This window comes from Akebia trifoliata, chromosome 16, assembly GCF_017979445.1.
Source record: "Akebia trifoliata isolate Shusen 1 chromosome 16, ASM1797944v1, whole genome shotgun sequence".
NCBI lineage: Eukaryota > Viridiplantae > Streptophyta > Magnoliopsida > Ranunculales > Lardizabalaceae > Akebia > Akebia trifoliata.
Window position 1 is genome coordinate 2,859,430 of NC_141390.1, and position 26,200 is coordinate 2,885,629.

The window sequence follows — 26,200 nt, forward strand, 5'->3', positions numbered from 1 at the left end:
AATAAATAGTCCATTTTCTATAATTTCTCGTTACAAGTCCAATGGTACGATTAAATTTTAAAAATTCTTACTTTAGTAAAAAGTCATTATTTTAGCCTGATCTTATTCGCTAATGGAGGATTTTGCAACTTTTTTATTCAGATTCACATTTCAGCATGTTTACAGGCTAAAATATAGTTTTCTAACATTTTGTATCCAATGGTGAGATCATATTTTATAAAAAAATGATCAGAAACATCCTAAAGTTTTACCCCTAAGTCCCACTTTCAGGATTTTTTAAAAATTCCACTATTTATATTTTCTCGAGATACGAATAAAAAACTCGGGATTTTACATGGACCCCCAAATTTATCAAAACCCAACCTATATGATTGGAAATTCAAAAATCCAAGTTTATTTATAAGGGAAAAAACAACATTTTAAATAATTATTTAGGGTGTTGTGCGGATAATTTTTTGCTTCAACTCAAACACCTCAAGATCATCAACGAACAATTCTTTACTTGTTGATGTTGCTTTGTTGATCATTTTCTATTACTACTATCTTGGAGCATTAGTATGCTTCTTATCAGGGAGTGTTTGATGATTCAGTTGTAGCTTATAAATAGGAATAGGAAGATGAAGAAATAAAGGTCGAATGATACCATTATCTTTTTTCCTTTGCACTTCAAAAAGAAATATTAAAATGAATTTACTTTTTTTTTCTAGATTCACCTTCCTTAAATTATAATTTTAGTAGTTTTCTTACACCTAGCGATTCTCCCATTACTATAAAAAATCCCTTTGATCAATTAAGATAGGTAATCTATGAAGTTTTGAACATAGATAAGCAAAATAGAACACAAGATATTTACGGGGTTTGAAAAGAATGCCTACGCCGATGGGCAGCGATGATAATTCTGTAGTTTTTAAAATTGTGAAAATATAAAACAATTTAATTAGGTTTCTGAACTTGAAATTCATATGGCGTCATATGACGAAGCACAAATTTTTTAAAGGTAGACATACCCCAATACATTGTACATACACCCAAAAAAATCCCAATCTTGAGCCCTCGAAACCCCACACACCCAACCCAAGTTACATCCAAATATAACTCAAGTTAGGGTCATAAATCAACACTCAAGACAATCAATTTTTCGTTCCTCCATTTTGATATACATCTATTTGAACCATCACAATGATGGTCCTTAAATCATTACATTGGTTGGTCCTGCCCATTCGACTTCCTCTAAGGATTTATTCTGATGGTTAGTCATCTTGACAATTCCCACCTCCACTTTAATGAGTTTACTCTTACTCTTCCCTCTTTTTTTTATTTTTTATTTTTTATTTTTACAATTCTTTACCTTTAGACAAAGGGTATTTTAATTTTGAGTCGTGCTGGAATGACCTCAGTGGAGGTGGACATACGGGGGACTCCTTGACATGTTGGTGTGCGCATGTCCATAGATGCGTGTCACTCATATCTCGGAGAAAACACATCTACGGGCATATGCATGCTACCATGTCAAGATGTCCCCATGTGTCCTCCACTGAGGTCACTCCAACATTAATCTTTACTTTTTACAAGTCAGATAAAGAGTTTTGGTGACATTACTAAACCTAATAAGATTTTGAAATATTTATGTAATTAGATAATTGTTAACGCATTTGTAGAACTTTTGTAATGAATTTAGCTTTATAACCTTTCGATTTCTAAACAATTACACAATTGATATTTTAAAATCAATTGGTACAAAGGTAAATTCACTTTAAAAATTTTCACACGGCTAATATAGTTGTGTAACTAGAGAAATTTTTTTTTATTCGTTTCTATGTTTTCGTTCGTCAAATGTAACCTTTTTTTCATGTAGTGTTTGAAAGAATCGTATCAAATTTACACCTTTTTTTTTCCATATAGTGAAAGATTAGAAAAAAACACCGAATTCCTCCAATCATTGTTGGACATCTAATCGGTTTGAATATTGGGCTCTTGAAAATTGGTTTGGACATTAAAAGTGTCAAACTTGTTATTGAGACTTTGCAGGCTACTAACAAGGCTAGTCATGACATTCTTGAGACCTGGATCAAATTTGATCTCATACATGCCCGAGTTCTTTGTTCCCAACTCTTCTGTATTAAAATCTCCTAAGTTGGCGCTCCAATTTTGAGTATTCTCAGCCAATTCGACTAGGAACTTGTATGCCTGATTAGGAGTCTGATTCATGAACTTTCCTTGATGCATAGACTCTAGAAGGATACGTTGAGCTATTGGGAGACCACGATAAAAGAAGTTGACTAATTGGGCTTTATCTATCCCATGATACGGACATTTGATAAAAAGATTGTTGAATTTTTCCCACATTTGGAGAACTTTTCATCAGGTCTTCCCTTGAAGCTCCAAATGCTATTTTTGAATTGTTTCGTTTTTACCATCGGAAATAATTTGGCCATAAATTTTTTTGATAACTCATCCCACATGGTGATAGAGTTGGAGGCCAAGGAATTTAACTATGCCGTAGCATGATCTTCGAGGGAGAGGGAGAACAACCTAAGCTTGACATTCTTTTCGTTGAGGTGACCATTTTTGAATGTCTGACACACGGTCAAGAATTTATTGAGAAGATTGTATGGTTATTCACTATCAAAACCATGAAATTTGGGAAGCATATTGATGGTGGCTGCCCTTATTTCAAACTGTGCTACATTCATGGCGGGTAAAACTATACAAGAAGGAAGATTGGTTGTAATAGTGATGAACAACTCATTGAAAGTCTACTGATCCTCATAAAGATGATGAGGTGGAATTGAATGTGGATTCATTTCTACAACTAATGGGGTAGGTACGGTGTTGATTTCTCTTTTAATCCAAGGTAGTGGATGAGATCTTTTGTTTTTCGAATCAAACAATTCAATCAAATTTTTCTGAGATCTTCTACCTAACATACACTAAAGAATTGCACACAAAAGATGGAGGAATTCACGTGTGATCATTAGGTTCCTACAACTAGATAGCTCCTAACTAGTTCAAAGGAATTATCTAAGCTTTCTAACCCAAATCTCTGAAATCAGAAACAACCAATTTAATCCCAGTTGAGAGGTGGCACATGTACTCTTAAATCACTTTTCGTCTAGAATAGACGTTGTCTATCCCTTGAATACACGTGGTATTACGGGGCAGGATTGCGCTTAGGCATTGTTTTCGATCAAGAAGTACAATTGGTACAACTTGGATTAACTTTGATTAATAAGCTCGATGGGACCTAAAGTCAAGTTTAACCAATTTTAATTGACTATGTGGTTATGAATTCAATTTCCTAAAAAGGCAATATATCGACGATGAAATCCAATTCTTATCTTATGATGCTATCCTCGTAAAGGTGCCCTTATTACTATGTGCAAATCAAGATGTAAAGATTAATCATTCAAAGTCAACATAAAGACTCACTAACAAGAGGTGTGAAAATTACCTCCTATTCTAGATGGGGGATGAACAATCTGAGTCGACTTAGGCCACAGACACCACTTTCGATATACGACAACAAGGGGTCGAGACAGTTTCGTCCCACTATCGTTCTTCCCTAGAACTATTACAATCCTAACCTTCTTGGATAATTAAAAAAAATTACAAGGAATCCTATACAAGAGTTTCTAAAATAGAAAAATGAACCTAACAGAATAGAAATATTAGTAGAAATGATAGTAAACGAACATAAAAACTGATTCTGACTCATCAAAATTTTGCAGAATTTGTCACATTTGAAAGAAAATTTTGTTTTACCCCAAATCGATATACTATAATATTTAATCGAAGATCAGAGCAAATAGTTACAGTCAGTTTAATTTCTGCTGTTGTCTTGGCAAAGAAGCTGATTCTATTTCAAATTTCTCTCGAGTTCTTTAGAATTGGAAATGAATCAAATCACTATCCCCAGCAGCAGCACCAATTTGATCGATGTTATGTAAATTGAAAAAATATTAGAATAAAACTTGGGTAAGTAGGATTCGTTCCATAGGGACAATCGTGATTGAAGTTTCTTTTCGAATTTGAAACCAAAACAGAATTGAAAATTGATTTTTAAAACAGAATTGAAAATTGATTTTTAAAACAAAATTTAAAATTTAAAATTTATTTTTTTTAAAAAAAATTTAAAATTGTAGCTAAGAAATAAAATTGAAGCTAGAATAGAAATTTAAAATAATGTAAAAGAGTTTAAAGAGTTCAAATCAATCTTTGTAAGTCATCCTATTGCTAAATAATTCTCATTTTAGCTCTATCCACGTAACAAATCATTATTCGTGGATTGGAAGATAAATTGATTAACATTAAAAGGTAACTAGAAAATATCAATTGTGAATCCTAGACTTAGATGTGATTGTCTAACTTATATCTCAAATTCATCACAAATCATAATTAAGCTTCAACTCATGTAAGCAATAATCATCAAAGTTAGAATTGGAAATACAAAGTGAATGATCTCACCTTAAGAGGCTTCGCAAGAATATAATTAAAGTAGAAATAATGAAATTAAAACAACAATAATAAGATGAGCTCGCTCCAGCGTCATTGATTTCTCTAGGGAGAGTCTAGCAGATTATCGCGAGGAATAAATTACAACAACAGTAAAACCAGTAAAATGTGGAAGAGAAGAAGATGAAGAACTATGTTGCACTTTGATTCCTCTTTGATAATCTCACAATAAAATTACAAATAGAACTAAAGAAGAAAGATGAAAGAAACACTCTTGATGCTCTCACTACAATCAAGAACTCTCTCTCTAAAAGAAAAACTAAACAATTACAAAGAAATTAGAAAGAAGAATAGAGATAAGAGTAACCCTTTCTCTACAAATTGAGGTTCTATTTATAGAGAAAAATGTGTGTAGAGTCCAAAAGTAGTCACTATTTTTCTTTTTATAAGAAGACAAAAGATGAGTAGATGAGTTAAGGATTAGGGAATTCCAAAGTGAGCCCAAATGCTTTTGCCTTGAGATTTAGACTTCAAAATACTGTTTTTAGCTCAATTCTTGAGGCATGATTCCTCGAGAAGGCCGCGACACGGTAGGGTGATGTCGCGGTGTGGTGACGTGGCAGATTTTGCTACTTAGTTTTGGTTGGTTGCTCCTTTTTTACTCGTATGTTGTAACAAAAATTGTTGACTTCCAAATATGCCCTTTTTACCTTTAAATAGTAAGGAATCCATATTAGCTCCATTAATTCGGTAGTTTAATATAATTCACTATTATTTAAAGGGAACTAACACTTATACGTTGATAATCTTTGTGGAATTATGGTCCCAAAATTGGTTTATTGGAACCTTATCATTATGTATATTGAGAAATACAGAATAGTTCTAGCACATTTCACTTCATGGGAGTCGATTGAGTATTCCACATGAGGGAGTCATTTTATCACGACTCTATATTTTGATAGTGTCTGGGATATCTCAATGTATAGTAGCCATAATAAATGGGATATGGTTTATAGTGATATATCTACCAGGAAATTTGCAAGTCATATAAATCTCATTAGCTACATTTAAACTCATATGGATTAGCTCTCCCTGAAATGGAGGTGATCCAATCACACCTCCAGTAAGGCTACCTTATTATGACTTCATTCTAGTTACAAGTCTTGCCTTTGGCATTCCCCTTCTTGTGGTTAAGGTAACAATTTCAGGCATGATCCACTAGGGTGCTGAGCATTATGGACAAGGCCCGGGAAAGAATTCACCATTATATGGTTGATCGATGATACTAGCGATTTTGACTTCATGTAGGCGAGTTCCAGCTTCCAATTTGATATGAGGATGAATTTTTGGGTTAGTTGACTCTTGTAGGATCACAATCCTTCGCTCTAGCCATCGTAGGACAGGAGTCACCTAGGGCATTAGGGGCATGATGATTTTACATCATCCTCACCTTCCTCTGGCTTATCATGGAAAATTTGTTCAAGGTTCTAAACTCAACGATGACAACTAAACATGAGGGTTTCATTCCTTGCGAGACTTAACCCAACACCTAACAACTATAGCATCCCCCCCATATATATATATATATGGACAATGTTTAAGAGCCAACTATTTGGTCAATGTATTTTGTCCTACATGAGTTAGAAGTTTTGGAATGCGTTGATTTTTTATGAGGAGTATCTCTATGGTGAGTAGATCATCCTCCCAAAATTCAACCTATTCCTAAACTTCTAACCCCAATTTTACAAGTTTAAGAATTGTGGACCGCCTATTTTTAGTAAATCACTTTTGTAAGGGTTAGAAGTTTCAGAATGGGCTGATTTTTGGTGAAGATGATCTCCTCCCCATAGAGATCATTATCACCAAAAATAGCCCATTCGCAAACGTCTAACTCATGTAGGACAAAACACGTTGGATGCCGAGCATGACCATATATATATGAGTAGCATTCGCCAAAAAACATTATGGGGATAAAGGTAGGAAACACAATTTGTCCTACATAGTTTAAAAGTTTCGAATTGAGCTATTTTTTTTTCGAAGATGATCTCTTTGGTGAGGAGATCTTCCTCACAAAGAACCAGCCTAATTTGAAACTTCTAACCCCATCAAAAGTGATTTACAAATCAATAGTTAAACGGTCCACAATTCTAAACCAATTTTGATGGGGTTAAAAGTTTCTTATTTGGCTGAAATTTTTTTTTTTTTTTTTTTTGTGAGGATGATCTCTTCACCATAGAGGTCATTCTCACAAAAAATTAACTCATTCCAAAACTTCTAACCCATACAGGACAAATGTGGTCTCCCTAACGTTGTCTGGTGAACCCTATATATATAGTTCGCTAATTCTATTAGTGAATCATATTATAATGAAGCTACCGTTTTATCAATTACCTCACAATATTAAATATTATAGTACTTTCTAAAAATGTACTTTTGTTTAATATTTTTGAATGGCATTTTGTTTAATTTCATTGTATTGGATTAATTAAACATAATACATACAAGTAACAATAATGATAAGAGAATAATCTCCTACGTGTAGCAAGATAATTTACTTACTAGATGGTTTCTTAATTAATCATTTTATTTTTTCTTTTGAAATCTTTAACATGAATTTTTTAGATTTGATGATGAATTGATATATGCATATTAAATTTGATTTATGTAATTTGTGCACGGAAAATGAAGGAAAAAAAAAAAAAAGTGATTTTCATGGGTATAATTGTGTATTTTCTCCCCCAAAGAGAATTTCCACCCTTGATGGGATAATGTTTTCCTACTCCATTCCCAGGGAAAATGATTTTCCTACCTCCTCATATAATTCTCTCATGATTACCCTCAATCACCTCTAACATTTTGGTGCAAATAAGAATTCATTTGAGTAAATTACCTTTTTGTGAGCCAAATTTGCCAAACTTATGATTTTGGCTAACTTTTCATTTTAATTACCAAAATTTGAATGTGTGAAATAGCAGATTTTTCAAGTGATGTGATCGCAGATTTAATTTTTTGTATAGTGACGATCTTGCTAAAAGTTGCGAAACATGCAAAATTTTCACTTTAAAACTTGGTTCGATATTGTTACGGTTTATGTTTTGGCAATTAAAATGAACTGTGAGCCAAAATCATAATTCCATAAAAAATTAGTCACATTTTTGTAATATCACAATTCATTTTCCCAATTACTATTTTCCCTAAAAGTTCCAATTCCATTGAAAACTAATTCCCTATAATCATATATGCAAGAGTAAATATAGGTCGATTCATCGATTTCTACTAATTTAATTTCATACCATATTTCATTAAAATGTGTATCTTCTACATATAGTAGGATATCACATTAAAATGAAAATCATCTTTAATGAAATAATTTTGATAATACGTTACAGTTTTTGGCTGACGTCCTTAATGTCATTTTCTCTTTCTTAACCATAGTAAAAAAAAAAAAAAAAAAAACCTTTCTGATCTGATCACCTTGTGGCATTCAAAAACATGATTTGATGCAATGGATTTGTAGAGGGCAAAATTATATGAACTTTAAAAAATTAGTTATTTTTCACCATTGAATTTTATTTTAAAATTTGGGTGCTCGTTGGTCGTCTATTTTTAACACCATGGATTAAGCTCGAAAAATAATATTTTTTTAATATGAATATTTCATGAAATCTACAAGGTTGTGTTGTTGGATTGTAAATATGATAATCAATGTGGGCCAACAACCCTTTTTAAGAAATGAAATCTAAAAAAATAAATATGTGGGCAGCGAGCAAGAGAAAGAATCTTTCTATTGCTGATCTCATTCGTGCCACATGTCAAACATTTGTTGGCCTGTGAACAAACGCATCAAGGGCGTGAGTCAAAATCGTGTCATATTATCAGCACACTTAATCAAATGAAGACATTATTGTTATTAATTAATTATTTGCTAAAACAACTATCACTACATATTCTACTCATCTTTAATAGTCAAATATTTCAAATCTTTAGTTAATCAGATAACGAAGCTTTTGACATACTACAATCAATATAACTGCTTTACCCCCCCCCCCCCCCCACAGACACAATATAAAATATTAGGTTATATGTATATTAAAGAAAAAAAAAGCACTTTTGCTTGAACTCTAAAGCAAATTGGTCGGATTTAATGATGAATTGATCTATACATCTTCAATTAAGGTTTGTGTGATTGCACATGAAAAATGAAAGAAACAACGATTTCCCTTGGAAAATGCAATTATCCCTAGAAAATATGACTTTTTCAAGTGCGATCACATGTTCCTGAGTAGATTGTAGGCTCGAGAGTAATGTTGAATATTCTTCAACTGAAGTCAAGATTGGTTTCGGATCTCCAAACATTTTCGTTTGGATTGGGCTAGGATTGATTAAGAGCTTTTAAAGGGCTAATATATGCTCTCTAAGCCATGATTGGAGAAATGTAGGACATCCATATAACTTTCCACCACCTCGACGAGTATAGTGAGAAAGACTGAAGAAAAGCACTACAATGATCATAGTAAAGAGCGTCCGACCTTGCTGATGTTGAATATGGATGTCGCACAATAATCAATTGACATGATGTCGACTTCTTGATAGTAATAGTTGTCCTACTACTACTAAGGTAAAAGCCCCACATTTAGCGACATATTGAAAATCCTCTAGTGACATCTACCCCTTCGTCAATAGAAAATCGAAAGAACATACGTTATATCCTCTAAATGCTTCCTTCTCTATATGAGCTTTCGTATCTTTAGCCATTCCATGATGTTTAGGGAATATCTAGGCTTGTGCTTAGGGATGAATGCTTCTTTGCCCTCATTAGATGGGATATCCAAGAATGTCTCCATCTCCTCAATCGTATGACATAGTTCATGTCCATTAAAGTGGAAGACATAATTAGATGGGTCCTAGAATGCAATGGCTACCTTTAACATAGGCCAATCTATCTTTGAAATGGCTAAGGCCAAAGTGTCTCCTCTTATACTCTTGCATTTCCACTTCACTATTTCAAAAAATGGAATTCTAATAATCAAATTAGCGACCTCTAGTGTGCATACAAAATGATGCGTAAGGTTGATCGAGCTCAGACTCATCTTATGGTATTTGTAATGTGAGATGAATGCATAATATAAGTGAAATATCATCGACATGAATCCTCAGCTTTTTTTAAACACATAAGCACAAAAAAGGAGAGAAGAAGCACTTTCCAAACTCGAATTTCTAGAAAATATATATATTCATATCCTAAGAAAATCTAACTTAAGAATGTCTAATGTATGACTCAGTTTTTATTTCTCTATGATCAAGTTTTCCATACTTTTAAACCTTGTTGATCCATTGTTAACTCGAGTCTTTGGTTGGTGGCTTGGGTTGGGGCTTTCTACTTGTCCCTTAGTTGATAAAACCGATAAAGCTTCGATTTTGAACCTCTTATAGGTTTCTGGGTAAATCCAATTAGGACGTGAAGTGTAATGGATGGTATGAGTGCATAGTGCTTGTGACTTAATTGATCTTAGACTCGTTCGATACATCTACTCAAATAAAGTGTTTATGCTCAACAATTAGATGATCAATCAAATTACGAGTTCTTAAAGAAATATTTAGATATATAAGAAAATTTATAAAATATATACAAAGATAAATTATTGTTATTATTTTTTTCGTAAACAAAAAAAGTCATAAATTGATGAACTTGAACAATCAAAATTGATGAATTTGATATACTCAAAATCGAAAGTAGTGTAGTAAAATGAACTGTATTATCAAAATTTGAAAGCAATGTTGGAGGCATAAATTTCTATGCAATATTCATAAAACAATTACAACTTTGTATTCCGATATTTGATTTTAGCAAACTTATTCTTGTTTCAAACATAATGAAAATATCCACGAGTGCCATGAAGAAATCGAGATCAGAAAATATCATCTTAAATGATACTTTTTTACCCAAAGATATACCAAATTTTGATTTAAAAAATTCAGATTTATTTTTTGAAATATTAATCTTGATTCTTTTTTCTCTCGAATTTTTTAGTACATTTCTTACTCATTTTGAGTTCATTTTTGCTAGGTTTTTTTCATTGAGCCAAATTATTTTTTTATTGCTTTTTTTAAACTTGGAGGGTGATTGTGTTATACAATATGAAATGCATGTGCAAGTGTAAATATCCACAATTTAAATACAAAAAATAATGAACATGAAAATAAATAAATATTACAATCATTCATCCCACCAACTTGAACAAAATGAATAAGACACATAAAAATATTAATAGATAGTAAAAAGACAAACTAATGACGACACATTTTTTTTTTTAAATGACAAAGTCGAAGAAGGGCAAGCCTACTAGTTATCCCTAATAGAGTTGTCAAGCTATAGACATGGGATTTTTTAGACAAAAAATAACTACTATTTAACATAATAAAGTAGTTGAATAAAACCCTAGCTTAAATCAACATCTTAGGATTCTTACAAAGCTTAGAGGAGCATCAAGAAACACTCTTGAAGGTCATAGGCAAGTCATATGTGGCGATAAATACTTTACTAACACAATTGGAACAAATAGTAAGGCAAATCATAACACCCAACTCAATCGTCTTCACCGAAAGTAGATGTATCCTAGAAGGATTATGACATATAGAATCGTTGAACATCATTATCATGTGCAAAGAGATGATCATCGTGAGAGTATTGATTGATATTGGCTCAGCCCTAAACATTTGTCCTTTGGAAACCTTCCATAAGCGAAATGTATACTAGTCTAATATTAGGCCAAATAATAAGGTTGTTCAGGGTTTTGACAACTCAAGAAAGGATTCTTTTGGGGAGTTGGAATTGCCTATCATTATCAACCCTTATACCTTTGATGTTATGTTCGAAGACATGGAAATAACAACAATGTTCAACCTTCTTTTGAGAAGACCTTGGATTCACACAACAGGAACAACCCCTTTTTCCCTACACTAGAGAGTCAAGTTCGTAATGGGACAAATAATGATATTGATTTTTGCAAAAAATCTGATCCTGTCTGGTCAATCTCCGAACGTTTTGTTTATAGATATAGAGATGACCAAAGACAAGATCATGTATCACTCATACCCTTATACTATTATCAACCATGTCGAGAAAAGGGAAAGAAAATGTGAAGACAGAGTTGTCAAAGGCAAATCTAATGATTGAACGGTTAATAAAAAAGGAAGACTATTGACCACTTTAATTATCGCAAATAAGCATACCTCTTACTTTGGTCTCTAATTTAGGCCCACGAAAAATAACATTGCTGATATGAACAAGAAGAAGAAGGAATTCCAATTAGCGAGGAGACAGATCCGTGAACCAAACGTTTAGAACCTGGGTAAGGTTCCTCATATCAATGTTAACTTTCCAAGATCGCAAGCTAGACCCGATAGCCTATTTGAGAAACCACTACTAAAACTAGCAAGAAAATTAAAGACTATAACTTTCATGCCAAGACACATGAAAAAACTTGGTTGTTGAGTCCCCATCCACTTTTGTGGATGGTGTAATATCTTACTTAACGGGGATTTCACCAAGAGTATACAAAAAAATAGAAAAAGAGCCCACGAAAGTAGAAGTTGTCACGAGAAAAAAATAAGAATCACCATTTCCTATCAGCTTCGATTGGGATTTAATTATCACTCCGCGAAGCTTCGGTGGTATTAATGTTCGGCCCTAAAAACAGTCAGCTGGATGTGGTGGTTATTTTTGAACTATCAGGGGAACCACCTTCCCATCTCATCTATCCCATAAAGAAAGGGAGAAGTTTTGATGAACTAAAAGGAATTTCTTATTACCTCTAAGGTGGTAGAAGCCTCTAAAAAAATGCCATTAGACGAATCCAATTGCTCAAGGATTATAACGTGCCCTCATCCTTGGGGAAAGACTGTTTTGAGGGTTCCCTATCATTACTAATAAATATAAATGATTGTTCTTCATATTTAGATATTCAAAAAAATAAAAAAATAAAACTCTTAAAACAAGAAAAAATCAAATATTTTTCAAAAAATAAAATAAATAAATAAAAACCATCCAAAATCTAAAAAATATATATTTTTCAAAAAAAAAAAAAAATTCAGGATTCAAGGGACTTATCTCAGTCAAATGAATACTTAGACAAAATAAAGTTCGAAAAGATGAGTATGACTTTGACCTAGAATTCTACTTTGACCCCACGTGGACCGAAGAAGATTCAAAAAATAAAGAGGAGTACCCTCCTAAAGAAATTAAAGAATTCATAAAACGTAATAAAAAATGCTTAGCCAAGCATTGAGGAAATATATTCGATTAATCTCAATATCGAAAAGAACCAATGAGTCATCAATATTGGGGACTTGTTAACACCTTAGTAAAAAGAAAAAAATGATTGAATTGTTACACAATTACCAAGACATCTTAGCATGGTCCTATAAATATATGTTGGGCTTAGATACAGATCTTGTCGTTCACAAAATACAAATTACTCCCGAACGCAAGTCGATCAAACAAAAATTGAGAAGATTAAAGCCATAATAGACTTTCAAGGTTAAGATGAAGTAATGGAGTAGTTCTAAGAAATGTTTCTTGTAGTCTTTACATACGTTGAATGGCTCGTTAATTTCATTCTAATACCAAAGAAAAATATAAAAGTACACATGTGCATCAATTATTAAGAGTTGAACAAAGCCAACTCTAAGGATGATTTTCCACTATCACACATAGACATTCTAGTTGACAGTACAGTAACACACGGCATATTCTAGTTTATGGACAGTACTTAGGCTACAACCAGATAAATATATTAAAAAAAACTAAGAGAAGACATCATTCATCACATCCTAAGGCTATAAATTCATATCATTAAAGATAAAAAATGTCAGGGCAACCTATCAATGTGCAATGAAAACTTTATTCCACGATATGATCTACAAAGAGATGGAACTTTACGTTGACAATATCATTGCCAAGTCCAATCTAGAAGATCACTTGGTAAATTTGAAGAAGTTGTTTGATCGATTGAGAAAATACAATTAAAGGTTCAACTCGATAAAGTGTCTTTAGGGCAATATCGGGAAACTTATTGGGTTTCATCGTTAAGAAAAGAGACATTAAGATAGATCCAACAAAGATTAAGTACATTTTTGAAATAAAGGCACGTGTATCAAAAAAAGATTTTAGAGTATTATTGGGTAGAATACAGTATATCAGTCGGTTCATTGTTTAACTCACACCTATATGTGAGTCGATCTTCAAACTACTCAAGAAAGATGTATCGAAAGTATGGAATGAAGATTGTTAAGAATCATTTGACAAGATTAAAAAGTATTTAATCAATTTATCGTTTTGATCCCTCCTACTCTAGGGCGACATTTGCTAATGTACATCTCAATACAAGAAACACCAGTGGGTTGCGTATTAAGGCAATGTGGTAAGTCAGGTAAAAAAGAACAAATGGTTATGTGATTATCTGCTTAGCTACTCGACTATGTTCATCATTTGAATACATCATTTGAAATATCTCTTTTAAAAAATCAACGCTAACAGGTCATACTACAAAATGACAACTACTCCTATCTGAGTTTGACATCATATATGTCACTCAGAAAGCCATCAAAGGACAAGTCATTGGTGATCATTTAACCGAGCATTTGTTGAACGATTATGAACCATTAAAAACAAACTTCTTGGATGAAGTCATTTTATTTACTAAAGTCACAGACGATAATGAATAACCAAGTTGGAAGATATACTATAACGGGACTGCAAACCAAAAGAAAAATGGAATAGGGATAGTCTTGATTAAACTTGGTGGATCTTATATTCCGATCACTATTCGGTTGAAGTTCCAATGTTCTAACAACGAAGTAAGGCATGATGTATATATCATAGGATTGAAAATTATGATTGATCTCGAAGTGGATGAAGTAGATGAAATTTATGTATTTAGAGATTTAAGCCTAGTAGTCTACCAGATGACTAGAAAATGGAAGACTCAAAAAAAGATATTAGCTCTTTACCATGAGTATCTCGAAGAACTAAGCTCAAATTTTACGAGAATTTTATTCATGTACATGCCACATGCCAAGAACCTATTTGCAGATGCATTACCCACATTCACTTTTATGATTAACATCTCAGAAGATTTGATTATCGACTCTGTTGAGATGGATATTCAAGATGAGTCAACTTACTGTCTATTGATAAAAGTAAAAGAGCCTGAAGAAAAACCATGGTACTCGGACATCAAGGCATACTTAGGAGATCAAACTTTCCTGTTAGATGCAACACATAATGATCAAAGAGTCATCCAGAAATTGCCAGGATAATGTTTTCTAAGTAACGGGATTCTATACAAAAATTCGCACCATGAGATCCTTCTTCGATGTGTAGTAGAAATAGAAACTAAACGACTGATTGAGACTATACATGATGGAGTCTATGGATCCCATATTAATAGTCACATACACGCCAACCATATCATGAAAATATGATACTATTGGATGACTATGGAAAACAATTGTTATCAACATGCAGAAAATGTCATTTATGCTAAATTTATACCAACAAGATTAATGATCCACTCTCAAAACTATGCAATATTTTTTTTTGTTCTCACCCTATTTTGTTCCTGATGCAATCTTCTTTTTTGTATCATCTTCTTGATTTTCAAAATGTTAGCTTATTAGCCTTGAATTTTTGAATTTTGATAGTGAAGTGGAGATGCATTTTAATGTATGGATTAGGGTAGTACGGGAGGTTATTTTATGAAGTTGAGTAGGAAATTTAGTTGGGTTTTAGAGAGATTGAGTGAGAGTTGAGAGGTGAGGGAGTTCTTAAAGTTGAGAGAAATGAGAGATTTAGAAATGAGAGTGTTGAGACTTAGGAGAGGGTTCAAGTATTGGGGATTTGGGATAGATTGATGGGTTTTTATATAACCACGAGGTGACTTTTGCGGTAAGATGTGGTGAAATTATCAAATGAAGAAAAATGACATAAAGCTTATGGATGAGGTGTCGGGAATTTGAGTTTACTGGAGGGGTAGATATGAAAAATGATGTGAGTTATTTTTTACCTAAGTGAGTTGAATCTTTCAACTATATCAGTAGAGTGTTAGGTGAGGTTAAGGGGTGTGGGTATTGGTTAGAAGATTGGTTATATGAGGGGGGTAGGTGTTAATATTTTTGGAGGGTGGAGGAGATGGTGACACATGACAAAAGTTATATGAGGGTGTCGATTAGGTGACTTGATTAAGGTGAGGAGGTGTGGGTATTGCTTGTGATAAGGGTTTTGAGAAAATGATGAGGGTAATTTATGACATAAGGTGTGGGAATAGTGATGGAGATGATGAGAGTGATTTCTTTTTAGAGGTTGATTGTGGAGGTGACATGTGTCCCTCTTGTTGATCATTGACTTTTTGTGTTGATTGGTTAAAATCATGGATATGGGTGGGTTTTTTTGTACGTTGGGTTTATGATTAGTTAGTAGTTTTGGTTAGGTTAAACTTAGGTTTGGGTTTGGGTTAGGATTAGTTTGGAAATTGATTACATGGGATTAAATTGGATTCGGTTTAGGTTTAGGTTAGGGTGAGGTTGGACATTAATTGGATTTGGATTTAGTGGGTTTTAGGAGGTTAGTGGGCTTTAAGGAAAATGACTTTGGGACTCTAGAAATAAGGTTATGGATAGAATTTAATGGGTTTTATGATGGACCCTTAGGTCAATTGGGCCTTGAGGATACTTTATTTTGAATAAAAGAGATTTTAGAGGGTTCAGGCTGTAAACCCATGTTGATTTTAAAACATATTTTTTTAGCCTTTTTTGCACAGGGCCCATTCAAATTAGGGTGTCTACAACTTTAAAGCCTCTGATACTTTTATTGTTCACGTTTTGGTAATTACAATGAATAGTTAGTTGGAATCGTAATTTTATCAAAAGTTGTAATGTTTTCATAAATATTCCAATCCATTTTCCCATTACTATTTTCCCTAGGAGTTCCAAATCCATCGAAAATGAATTCCCTATAATCATATATGGAAGAGTAAATATAGGTTGATTCATCGATTTGCACTAATTAAAATTTCAAACCTTATTTCATTAAAATGTGTATCTTTTACATATAGTGGGATATCACATTAAAATGGCAATCACATTTAACCAAATGAAGACATTATTGTTATTAATTGATTCTTTGCCAAAACAACTTTCACTACATATTCAGCTCTTTATTTCCTTGTAATTTATTCTCATGCATCATAAAGAAGAACCAATATTTAGATAATCGTTTTGCTATAGCTCTAGCGTATGAGGTTGTCACCTGGTGACACACCCAGTTGGTTACAATAATCGGTGTAGTACCCAACCCTTGCTTCAATAGCTCCAGAGTTTCCACCATTACATTCACCACCATTGATTGCTCGGATCGTGGCACCAAACCCTTGGTTCAATGTTATGATTGAATGGACATTGTTCATCCAAAACCACAAAGCGGTCTTGAACGACACAATGGGATTGTTGGCTACGGTTTCTGGAGCATTTAGGCCATCGAATCCAATGCTATTTCTGACTGGGCCATAGTTGTAGCACTATGTGAAAAAAGCCCATATTTGACTGTCTTAGCCCGTCAAATATTGAGAAATTTGACGGACCCTCCCGTCAAATATTCTCTTGTAGAATTTTTTTGACGACCCTGGACTATCAAATTATTGGAGAATGGGCTTAAAAAAAAAAATTCATAAAGTATGACCGTCGAATTTGGAGGTTTAACAAACAATATCACGGTCCTCTAATTCACCAATCACAATGAACGAAATAATAATAAAAAAAATCAGAAAAAGAAAAAATAAAAGAAAAATCATAAAATGAGCTCCAAATTAAACTAAACAACCCAAAATTCATATTAGGAGGTCTAAAGTTTCTTACAAGACCTTAGAAAAGCTTCGGTCTTGAATATAAGATTTCCTTCTTCTAAATCTTCTGTCATCTCAAGATACTCTACAGCACATCTCAACCCAGAGATGTTTCCAGTAGTTAGATCAACAGCTATGCCGTAACAAAATTTTGCACCAACGAAAGCATCCTTTTCCAATGCCGTCTTCTCCATTAATTTCACCTTCTCTGTTATTGAGATAAGTGGGAGCTCAGTCCAATCCAACACTGGTAGTAGTTGTGATCAATGTAGGGAGACTCGAGGGCCCATGGGCTGATTCGAGGTATCAGACTTGACTCAAACATGAAAGCCAAGGAATCAGTTATTCTAAATGGTGGTGCATTCTCTCCGTTCGCAATTGTGGCCTGTCGACAATAAAGTGAACATTAAGGATCCAAAGTGAAGCACAGTTAATTACACATTTATTTTATTAGAACAAGTTTTATACCTCAAATGAATTGGTATCAGGACTGTGGGGCGTAATGCAACTGTGAAGGCTTGCCCCTGCTGGAAGAAATCCATCAGTTTTGGCCTACAATGAGGTCAATAAGGTTATCTGTGTGAATACCAAAACTGAACAAAGTAGAATCCCTTATGTTTGGAAAATTCACATTTCAAAATGTTAATTTTCCACAAAATATAACAAGCATATCATTGAATGAAACAATACCCAGTTAGATGATCTAAATCAATGATGTATAGAGTTTTGTTGGAGACATCATTATTTTAAATCTCGTCGGAGACTGAGATGACTCATTCGATATGTCTCGGTATCATCCATGAATGAGTGGATAGACATGTCAAGCATATCGGATGAGATTTAAAACCACAGTTCATTTTTTCTCATCGTTGAACGAGACGACCCAAACTTATCGAAAAACTCATCCAAGGTGACTTGATCTCATTCACGGACGAGATGAGACATCAAAACGTGTTTTAAAACCATGGGAGTCATCACTAAATTTTTTCCTGGCCATTTAAAATGACAACAAAGATTGGATGGCAGGAGCCAATGAGGCAAAAATGAGGGATTACATCCATCTTCACAAACTAATGAGTGAGTCATCTTCTTTCATAAACAACAAGCTTAATAATAAAATTATATACAGAAGTCATGAACTGTAGTTTTTTTTTTTTACCTCGTATTTGCCTTAAATTAGACCCATAAATTCACTCATACAATTGCGATGGTAATATGGAGGGCAAAACGTATACTCAGCAACCAACCATCGAGGTGGGAAAATGACAAAATCATGCAATGCAATACCAAGCTTCTTAGATGGCGCCGTCAATACTGCCATTCAGTTAGAAAAAAAAACAATACAACTTAAACAAGAAGTGTATATGAACACAAAGATTATTTGCTTTTATGTTATCTAATAAAAATATGTTGAGAGGTTGAAACACACAGCTACCAGTATTTATTGAAGGGTCACCATGATCCATCAAAACAGTATTGAATGGGCAGAACTTACTTAGATCATACTGCAAGGTACATAACTCAAGGTAATTTCAAAATTTCAAAATTTTAGTAACAATCACTTGTTAATAATTTCATAGAAGAAGAGCCAACAATTCCAAGAAAATTGCATTTATCTCTACAAAATTAGGATGGAGGAATTGTATTATATATGCTTGCATAAAAGAGTCACCATATGCTATAATCAAAAAATTTACACACTCACGCACACACAAATATGCATATTCTGTAGTCATCAATAAAATCCTCAAACTGTCATCTTACAACTTTTGTCTATCATGTTGTCTATCATCATCTCACCCATGGCCTTTGTAAATACGTAAGTGTCTTGCCAACAGTAGATTCTTGCCCTGTGAAGACCAATATATATATTTCCATCACAAATACATACCCATTTCATTTCAATTTTTTTGTTTTGTGTGTGTTTTCCAATAAATACTCATGAAGAAAATTGAAAAAACTAAAGAAATAAAGAAATAAATAAAGAAAGATAGAAAGAAAGATAACAATGTTGGATTGTGGTTGGTGATCTATCGTACGTACTTGGTAGGGTTGGTGGGTCTATTATTGCCTTGGTGGTTTTATTTATGTGATCTACGCGGAGTTTCATATGCTCACATTTACTTACCAGTTGATACATGCAAGAAGAGCTTAAGTTTCTTCCACTTCTTTGCGAAGTTCATAAGCCGACAAGGTCCTCTTGTGTTTATGTCCAGAGCAACATCATACCTTCACTTTTATAAGAACCAAAATGAGACTACAATCATCATGAACACAAGCATATATACTCAAGGATATATTGGATAGACCTCTCATGGAAATTTGTATTCGCTGCTGAATTTACGATTATATTTACTTCATTTGCAATCTCATCAGCTAAGTCTGTTTCGATTCCAAGATTGGATTCACAAACATTTCCCGCCACAGGAACCAACTTGTTGAGCATGAAAGACTCGTAGGAGTTTCCATGGGTTTGTCGGAAAGACTTGAAAAGTTGTGTGTTCATGATCTAAACAACAAAACCACATTGTAAAACATGCATGATATTTAGAGCATTAAGAAATTAAGAAGTTAATTTGAGTTTATACATATAAGATGAAATCATCTACAAAAAATTTTCAATCTCCCCATTGCTTCTTCATTGCTTTTTGCCCTCATCAATAAAAAAATCTTATCCACCTCAAGCACAGTCCTTAAAATCTTCTCAACAAGAACTGCAAATATGATAAAATCCAATCAAAAAATTATAAGACCATGTTAATATCTATAACTGTCAGTGGTCTGTGTCACTGGATCAGACCATGGAAACATTGACTACATGCCTTTCTCCCATGTGGAGTGAGTGAGGCAAAGGCATAAGATGTGATAAATTGTATGAATAGACATGCAAAAATAAAATGAAAATCTACATGCTTACAGGACATATCCGATCCGTCCATCAGGCACAAGCATGGGCATCATTGCCATGCCAGCAGGAGTGGGCCCCCTGCCATGTATCAGTGGCTGCAAAATAAACATAATTCAAGATCAGAAATGTAAAAAACACATAATAATACTCCACTTGGCTGTGTCCCCAAGTGGAATCACAAGTTACTATTTATTTACATTCAAACAGAAACTGTGCTACAACTTTTGTTAATGAGCTAAAAAAAAATCACCTGAGCAAAGCTTGCACCACCAAACCCTGCACCCATGCCACCATAGGCACTACCTGCCAACCCATACCCCATTCGAGGTGGATAGCAAAACAGTTTAAGGGGTAGTTTAAAAAGAGAGAAAGATGGAAAGAGAGATGGAGAGATCGATCAATCGAGAGAGATAGAGATGGAAAGAGAGAAAGAGCGAGGTCGTCCGAGAGTACAGTGAGACAGAAAGAGATACAGTGAGTGTTATAGTGAGAGAGATGAGATCGAGAGAGAGAGAGCGTGAGAGTGAGACTGGAAACGTGGTCCACGGGCCGTGGTTTCTGAGTTTATATTCGTTGGGCCAGGCCCAACAAATTTTTTTTATTAAAATTCGGAATTTTCACGTAGTGTAGTTCCATGAGATTTGAATCGGTCCTCGGCCATAGTATCCCTTGCCGGCCACACATGGGTACTGTGTATTGGTCTCATCACAGTAGTCCTTAGAGGGACCATCTATACAAGCAAAACAGTTTAAGGGGACTCAAAACAGGTCATTAGAATCATAAGCTATGCTTAAAATTCATCAGTTGACTCGACTAGTAACTTGGCTGAGTGGACTCAATTAAATTTGGAATTGATTTAGTCGTAATTTGCTATTATATCTAATAAGTTTTGATCCGTTGTCTCATGAAAAAATGCGTAATCCCAACCGTTGAAAAGTATATCATGAGAATATAGCACGTGCCCTTAAGATAAATCTTATCTGTTGGATTTCATATTTCAACGGTTGACATTTCGTGTTTTGATAAGAAAAAAGGAAAAGTTATGATCGAAAACTTACGTCCAGTCTCATGTGTGACATGGGCAAAGAAAGCAGCGATCTCGCGTTTGGAGTCATCTTGGGATCCAACAGTACCAAACTGAGGGTACGAATTCAGGGCTTGAAGGAATCTGTCTCGTGAGTAGAAGTTTTTGCCTGCACACCCTCCATCTGCTTTATTAATTATCCCATCAAAGAACCCTTGGGTTACAATGTCAGCAACCGTGCCACCATTCTGACCCACAACGGATTCCGAAAGAATTGCGATCAGAATTACGATGGAAATTTGGGTTAGAAAGGTCTTCATGGTAGAAGGTGATATCATTTATGAGTAATAATAATGGGGTTTTGGAGGAAGAATGAAAATAAGGTGTTATAAGAATAGGGTACAAGGTTGGGAAGTATTTATATTGTTGTATGGAGGGAGAGATATTTAAGGTTTGAATTAAAAGAGGTGGTTCTGAAGGCAAGAGTGTCGACTGGGGCAACATGACTTTGAATTTTCAGAAAAGAAAGTCAAATTTTAACGATTAGATGTCGAATGAAGATTGCAGGGGCAACATCTTGAGGGTAATGGCTTTGGGACTATAGAAATGAGGTTAAGGATTGAATTTAATGGGTTTTATAGTGGACCTTTAGGTCAATTGGGCCACAAGAATCCTTTATTTTGAATAAAAACGATTTTGGAGGGGTTCGGGTTTTAAACCCATTTTGATTTTAAAATATATTTTTTTGAACCTTTTTTACACGGGGCCATTCAAATTGGGATGTCTACAACTTTAAAGCCTCTAATACTTTTATTGTTCACGTTTTGATAATTAAAATGAATAGTAAGTTGGAATCGTAATTTCAGCAAAAGTTGTCATGTTTTCATAAATATTCCAATCCATTTTCCCATTACTATTTTCCTTAGGAGTTCAAAATCCATTGAAAAAGAATTCCCTATATAATCATATATGCAAGAGTAAATATAGGTCGATTCATTGATTTGCACTAATTAAAATTTCAAACCTTATTTCATTAAAATGTATATCTTTTGCATATAGTGGAATATCACATTAAAAGGGCAATCATCTTTAACCAAATGAAGACATTATTCGGCTCTTTATTTCCTTGTAATTTATTCTCATACATCATAAAGAAGAACCAATATTTAGATAATCATTTTGCTATAGCTCTAGCATCTGAGGTTGTCACCTGGTGACACACCCAGTTGGTTAGAATAATCGGTGTAGTACCCAACCCTCGCTTCAACAGCACCAGAGTTTCCACCATTACATTCACCACCGTTGATTGCTCGGATTGTGGCACCAAACCCTTGGTTCGATGTTATGATCGAATGGACATTGTTCATCCAAAACCACAAAGCGGTCTTGAACGACACAACGGGATCGTTGGCCACGGTTTCAGGAGCATTTAAGCCATCGAATCCAATGCTATTTCCAGCTGGGCCATAGTTGTAGTTCCATGAGATTTGAATCGGTCCTCGGCCATAGTATCCCTTGCCTGCCACACATGGGTACTGTGTATTGGTCTCATCACAGTAGTCCTTAGAAGGACCATCTATCTCTTCTATGTAACAAAAGTCTGTACAAGCAAAACAGTTAAAAGGGTAGTTTAGTTATCAAAAGGTCATTAAAATCATAAGCTATGTTTAAAATTCATCAGTTGACTCGGAACTTGAATGAGTTGACTCGACTAGTACTTGGCTGAGTTGACTCAATTAAATTTGGAGTTGATTTAGTCGTAATTAATTTGCTATTATATCTAATAAGTTTTGATCTGTTTTCGTGAAAAAATGCGTAATCCCAACTGTTGAAAAGTATATCATGAGAATATAGCACGTACCCTTAAGATAAAGATAAATCTTATCTGTTGGATTTCATATTTCAACGGTTGATTGACATTTCGTGCTTTGTTAAGAAAAAAGGAAAAGTTATGATGTTAAACTTACGTCCAGTCTCATGTGTAACATGGGCAAAGAAAGCTGCGATCTCGCGTTTTGAGTCATCTTGGGATCCAACAGTACCAAACTGAGGGTACGAATCCAGGGCTTGAAGGAATTTGTCTCGTGAGTAGAAGTTTTTGCCTGCACACCCTCCATCTGCTTTATTAATAATCCCATCAAAGAACCCTTGGGTTACAATGTCAGCAACCGAGCCACCATTACCACCACCCGTAGGTGTCGGTGTGTCACATGGGCCTTGCTGACATCCGGTGCCACAATAGTCAGGGCCCGTGCCACAATACCCGAATCGGCTACAACATAGGCCTTGAGCACAACCACAATTCTGACCCACAACGGATTCCAAAAGAATTGTGATCAGAGCTAAGATGGAAATTAGGGTTAGAAAGGTCTTCATGGTAGAAGGGGAGATCATTTTTGAGTAATAATAATGGGGTTTTGGAGGAAGAATGAAAATAAGGTGTTATGAGAATAGGGTATAAGGTTGGGAAGTATTTATATTGTTGTATGGAGGGAGAGATATTTAAGGTTCGAATTAAAAGAGGTGGTTCTAAAGTCAAGAGTGTTGACTGGTACAACGTACGTATAAGACGCGTTTAATAACACTTTGAATTTTCAAATTTGGATACATGGTCTGTTTGTCTACTTTTATTTTTGTACGTGTGCCATTTTATTATTGGATAAAAAAAAGAGGAACAAATGTTTAATAAGATTCATTCATTTTCAATAATATCTAGTGGACGTTTTCTAGAAGCCAATCATACAGTTGAGGACTCCATCAAATAAGAGGCGGAAAAAAATTTATAGATCAGTAATTATTTTTAAGGATAAAAGTAAGTATATATATATATATGGGTCCGTTCAGCACCAAATATTTTGGCTAACATTTTAGCCAATCATTTTTGTCCTACATGGGTTAAAAGTTTTGGAATGGGCTGATTTTTGGTGAGGAAGATCTTTACGGTGAGGAGATCTTCCTCACCAAAAATCAGTCAATTCCAAAATTTCTAGTCCCATGTTTATAAGTTGAAAAATCATTGACTGTCCATCTTTTTTAAACCATTTTTGATAGGGTTAGAAGTTTTGGAATGGACTGATATTTGGTGAGGATAATCTCCTCGTATGTAAAAACAATGTAACATTAATAAATTTACAAAATATGAGTTAGAAGTTTCGGATTGAGTTGATTTTTTTTAGGATGATTTCTATAATGGGAAGAGCATCCGAAAAAAATAAAAATAAAAATAATAATAATAAAATCAGTCTAATCTGAAACTTCTAACCCCATTAAAAGGGATTTAGAATGTGGACCGTTGTTTTTTTGTCAATAATTTATAAATCACTTTTGGATGGATTTAAAAGTTTCAAATTGATCTGATTTTTTGTGAGGATGATTTTCTCATCATAATGACCATCCTCGCTAAAAATCAGCCCAATCCAAAACTTCTAACCCATATATATATATATATATATATATATAGGGTCACGTTCAAAGGACAACCATTTCAACACACATATAGACAACGTGTTTTGTCTTATATGGGCAAAAATGTTTGGAATGGACTGATTTTTTGTGAGGATGATCTCTGTGATGAGGAGATCATCCTGGCAAAAAATCATCCCATTCCAAAACTTGTAACCCCATCAAAATTGATTTACAAAAATTGGACGGTCTATAATTTTTCAACAAAAATTAGACGGTCTAGAAGTTTCATAATGAGCTGATTTTTTGCCAGGATGATCTCCTCATCACAGAGATCATCCTCACAAAAAATCAGTCCATTCCAAACATTTTTGCCCATATAAGACAAAACACGTTGTCTATATGTGTGTAGAAATGGTTGTCCTTTGAACCTGACCCATATATATATATATATATTTGCAAATATTAACACTCGATAGAGTGCGTAGAAACACCCAACAAAAATTAACTACGATTTACGGAGGGACAGCCAAGTACATTAGGAGTGCAAATTTTTATCGATAGCACTACGTGAAAATTAGAAAATTCGACATAAAAAATTGACCGGTCAAGGCCCATGAATTTTAGAAACTGATTTTTAACGGTCTAAGACCGTTGAAATTCTTGATGTTATCAGATTTGACGGTTTAAAGCTGTCGAATTTCTCTCATCCTTTATTAATTTGACAGTTTCAACCCGTCGAAAAAAAAAATTTTGACAATGATAAATTTGACCTTTTGATCCGTCGAATTTTATGAAATTTGACAGCCCAAGACTGTCAAATTTGGGCTTTCTTCACATTGTGTAGGTTATAGTATATTTACTGTAAATTTCTATTCACAATATTTTAGTAGCTTACAAAATATGTACGTTACAAAATTTAATTTTAAAATGGTATTTATTCACGTGGAGCTTAAACTAAATTTTGACCATGTATGGAAGATCCCTGATGTAGGGGTCCATCATGAGACAAAAAGAGAGAAAATAATGTCGCGACCATGAAAAGACTTGATTATTTCTTGATGGTCATCTAGAATAATCCTTTTTAATGAAATTTTAGTTATAAAAAAATGATTAGGCTTGATTAGGTAACGGTCGAGATACTGCATCTTGAGGGAATGTATTTTTCTAGAGTGAATTTTGTTGACAAATTCCCAACCATTTGGCCTGGAGACAGAATGAAGCAGCCAAGAGCAATAAGGAGTGTTTGAGAGGGAGAGATTGTCTTCCATTGACCAGATAAAAATCTTAGAGATATTTACGTAAACATGACTGACTTTTCTCTTATTTACAATTCTGGCTAATTGTTCATTTTATGAAAAAAGAAAAAAAAATTGCTACAAATGTTGCATAATAACCAGATACATTTATATTTTATAAAATCAAATTTGTGATAAGTATACATGATTTGAAAAATGGTAAATCCTTGCTTTGTATGGGAAAGTTTTAAATAATTTCTCAAGGAAAATCTTGAGT

General features: G+C 34.0%; 2 protein-coding genes and 1 pseudogene across 7 annotated transcripts; all 3 read right to left on the reverse strand.

Moving 5' to 3' along the window:
- Positions 1-16,516: 16,516 nt before the first annotated feature.
- Positions 16,517-21,649, reverse strand: LOC147382263 (endochitinase EP3 pseudogene; annotated as a pseudogene).
- On the reverse strand, positions 17,316-20,613 carry LOC147382264 (fatty acyl-CoA reductase 2, chloroplastic-like). Of its 6 annotated transcripts, none has more exons than XM_086427963.1 (8): positions 20,510-20,613; positions 20,269-20,354; positions 19,961-20,065; positions 19,661-19,860; positions 19,480-19,580; positions 18,511-19,201; positions 17,820-17,903; positions 17,316-17,736 (listed from the first exon to the last, which is right to left on the reverse strand). In XM_086427963.1, exons 4-6 carry the CDS (start codon positions 19,855-19,857, stop codon positions 19,143-19,145), a joined length of 357 nt encoding a protein of 118 aa, XP_086284089.1. In that variant the 5' UTR covers positions 19,858-19,860; positions 19,961-20,065; positions 20,269-20,354; positions 20,510-20,613; the 3' UTR covers positions 17,316-17,736; positions 17,820-17,903; positions 18,511-19,142. The 6 variants fall into 6 exon arrangements, 5 of the variants coding, with proteins under 5 accessions (XP_086284089.1, XP_086284086.1, XP_086284088.1 ...); XM_086427960.1 differs by having other exon boundaries at positions 18,511-18,665; positions 18,787-19,201; positions 19,661-20,065; positions 20,510-20,612; XM_086427962.1 differs by having other exon boundaries at positions 18,511-18,665; positions 18,781-19,201; positions 19,661-20,065; positions 20,510-20,612.
- A 644-nt stretch (positions 21,650-22,293) lies between the features above and the next one.
- On the reverse strand, positions 22,294-23,714 carry LOC147382265 (endochitinase EP3-like). Its single transcript, XM_086428214.1, has 2 exons — positions 23,251-23,714; positions 22,294-22,883 (listed from the first exon to the last, which is right to left on the reverse strand). Exons 1-2 carry the CDS (start codon positions 23,675-23,677, stop codon positions 22,474-22,476), a joined length of 837 nt encoding a protein of 278 aa, XP_086284340.1. The 5' UTR covers positions 23,678-23,714; the 3' UTR covers positions 22,294-22,473.
- Positions 23,715-26,200: the final 2,486 nt, after the last annotated feature.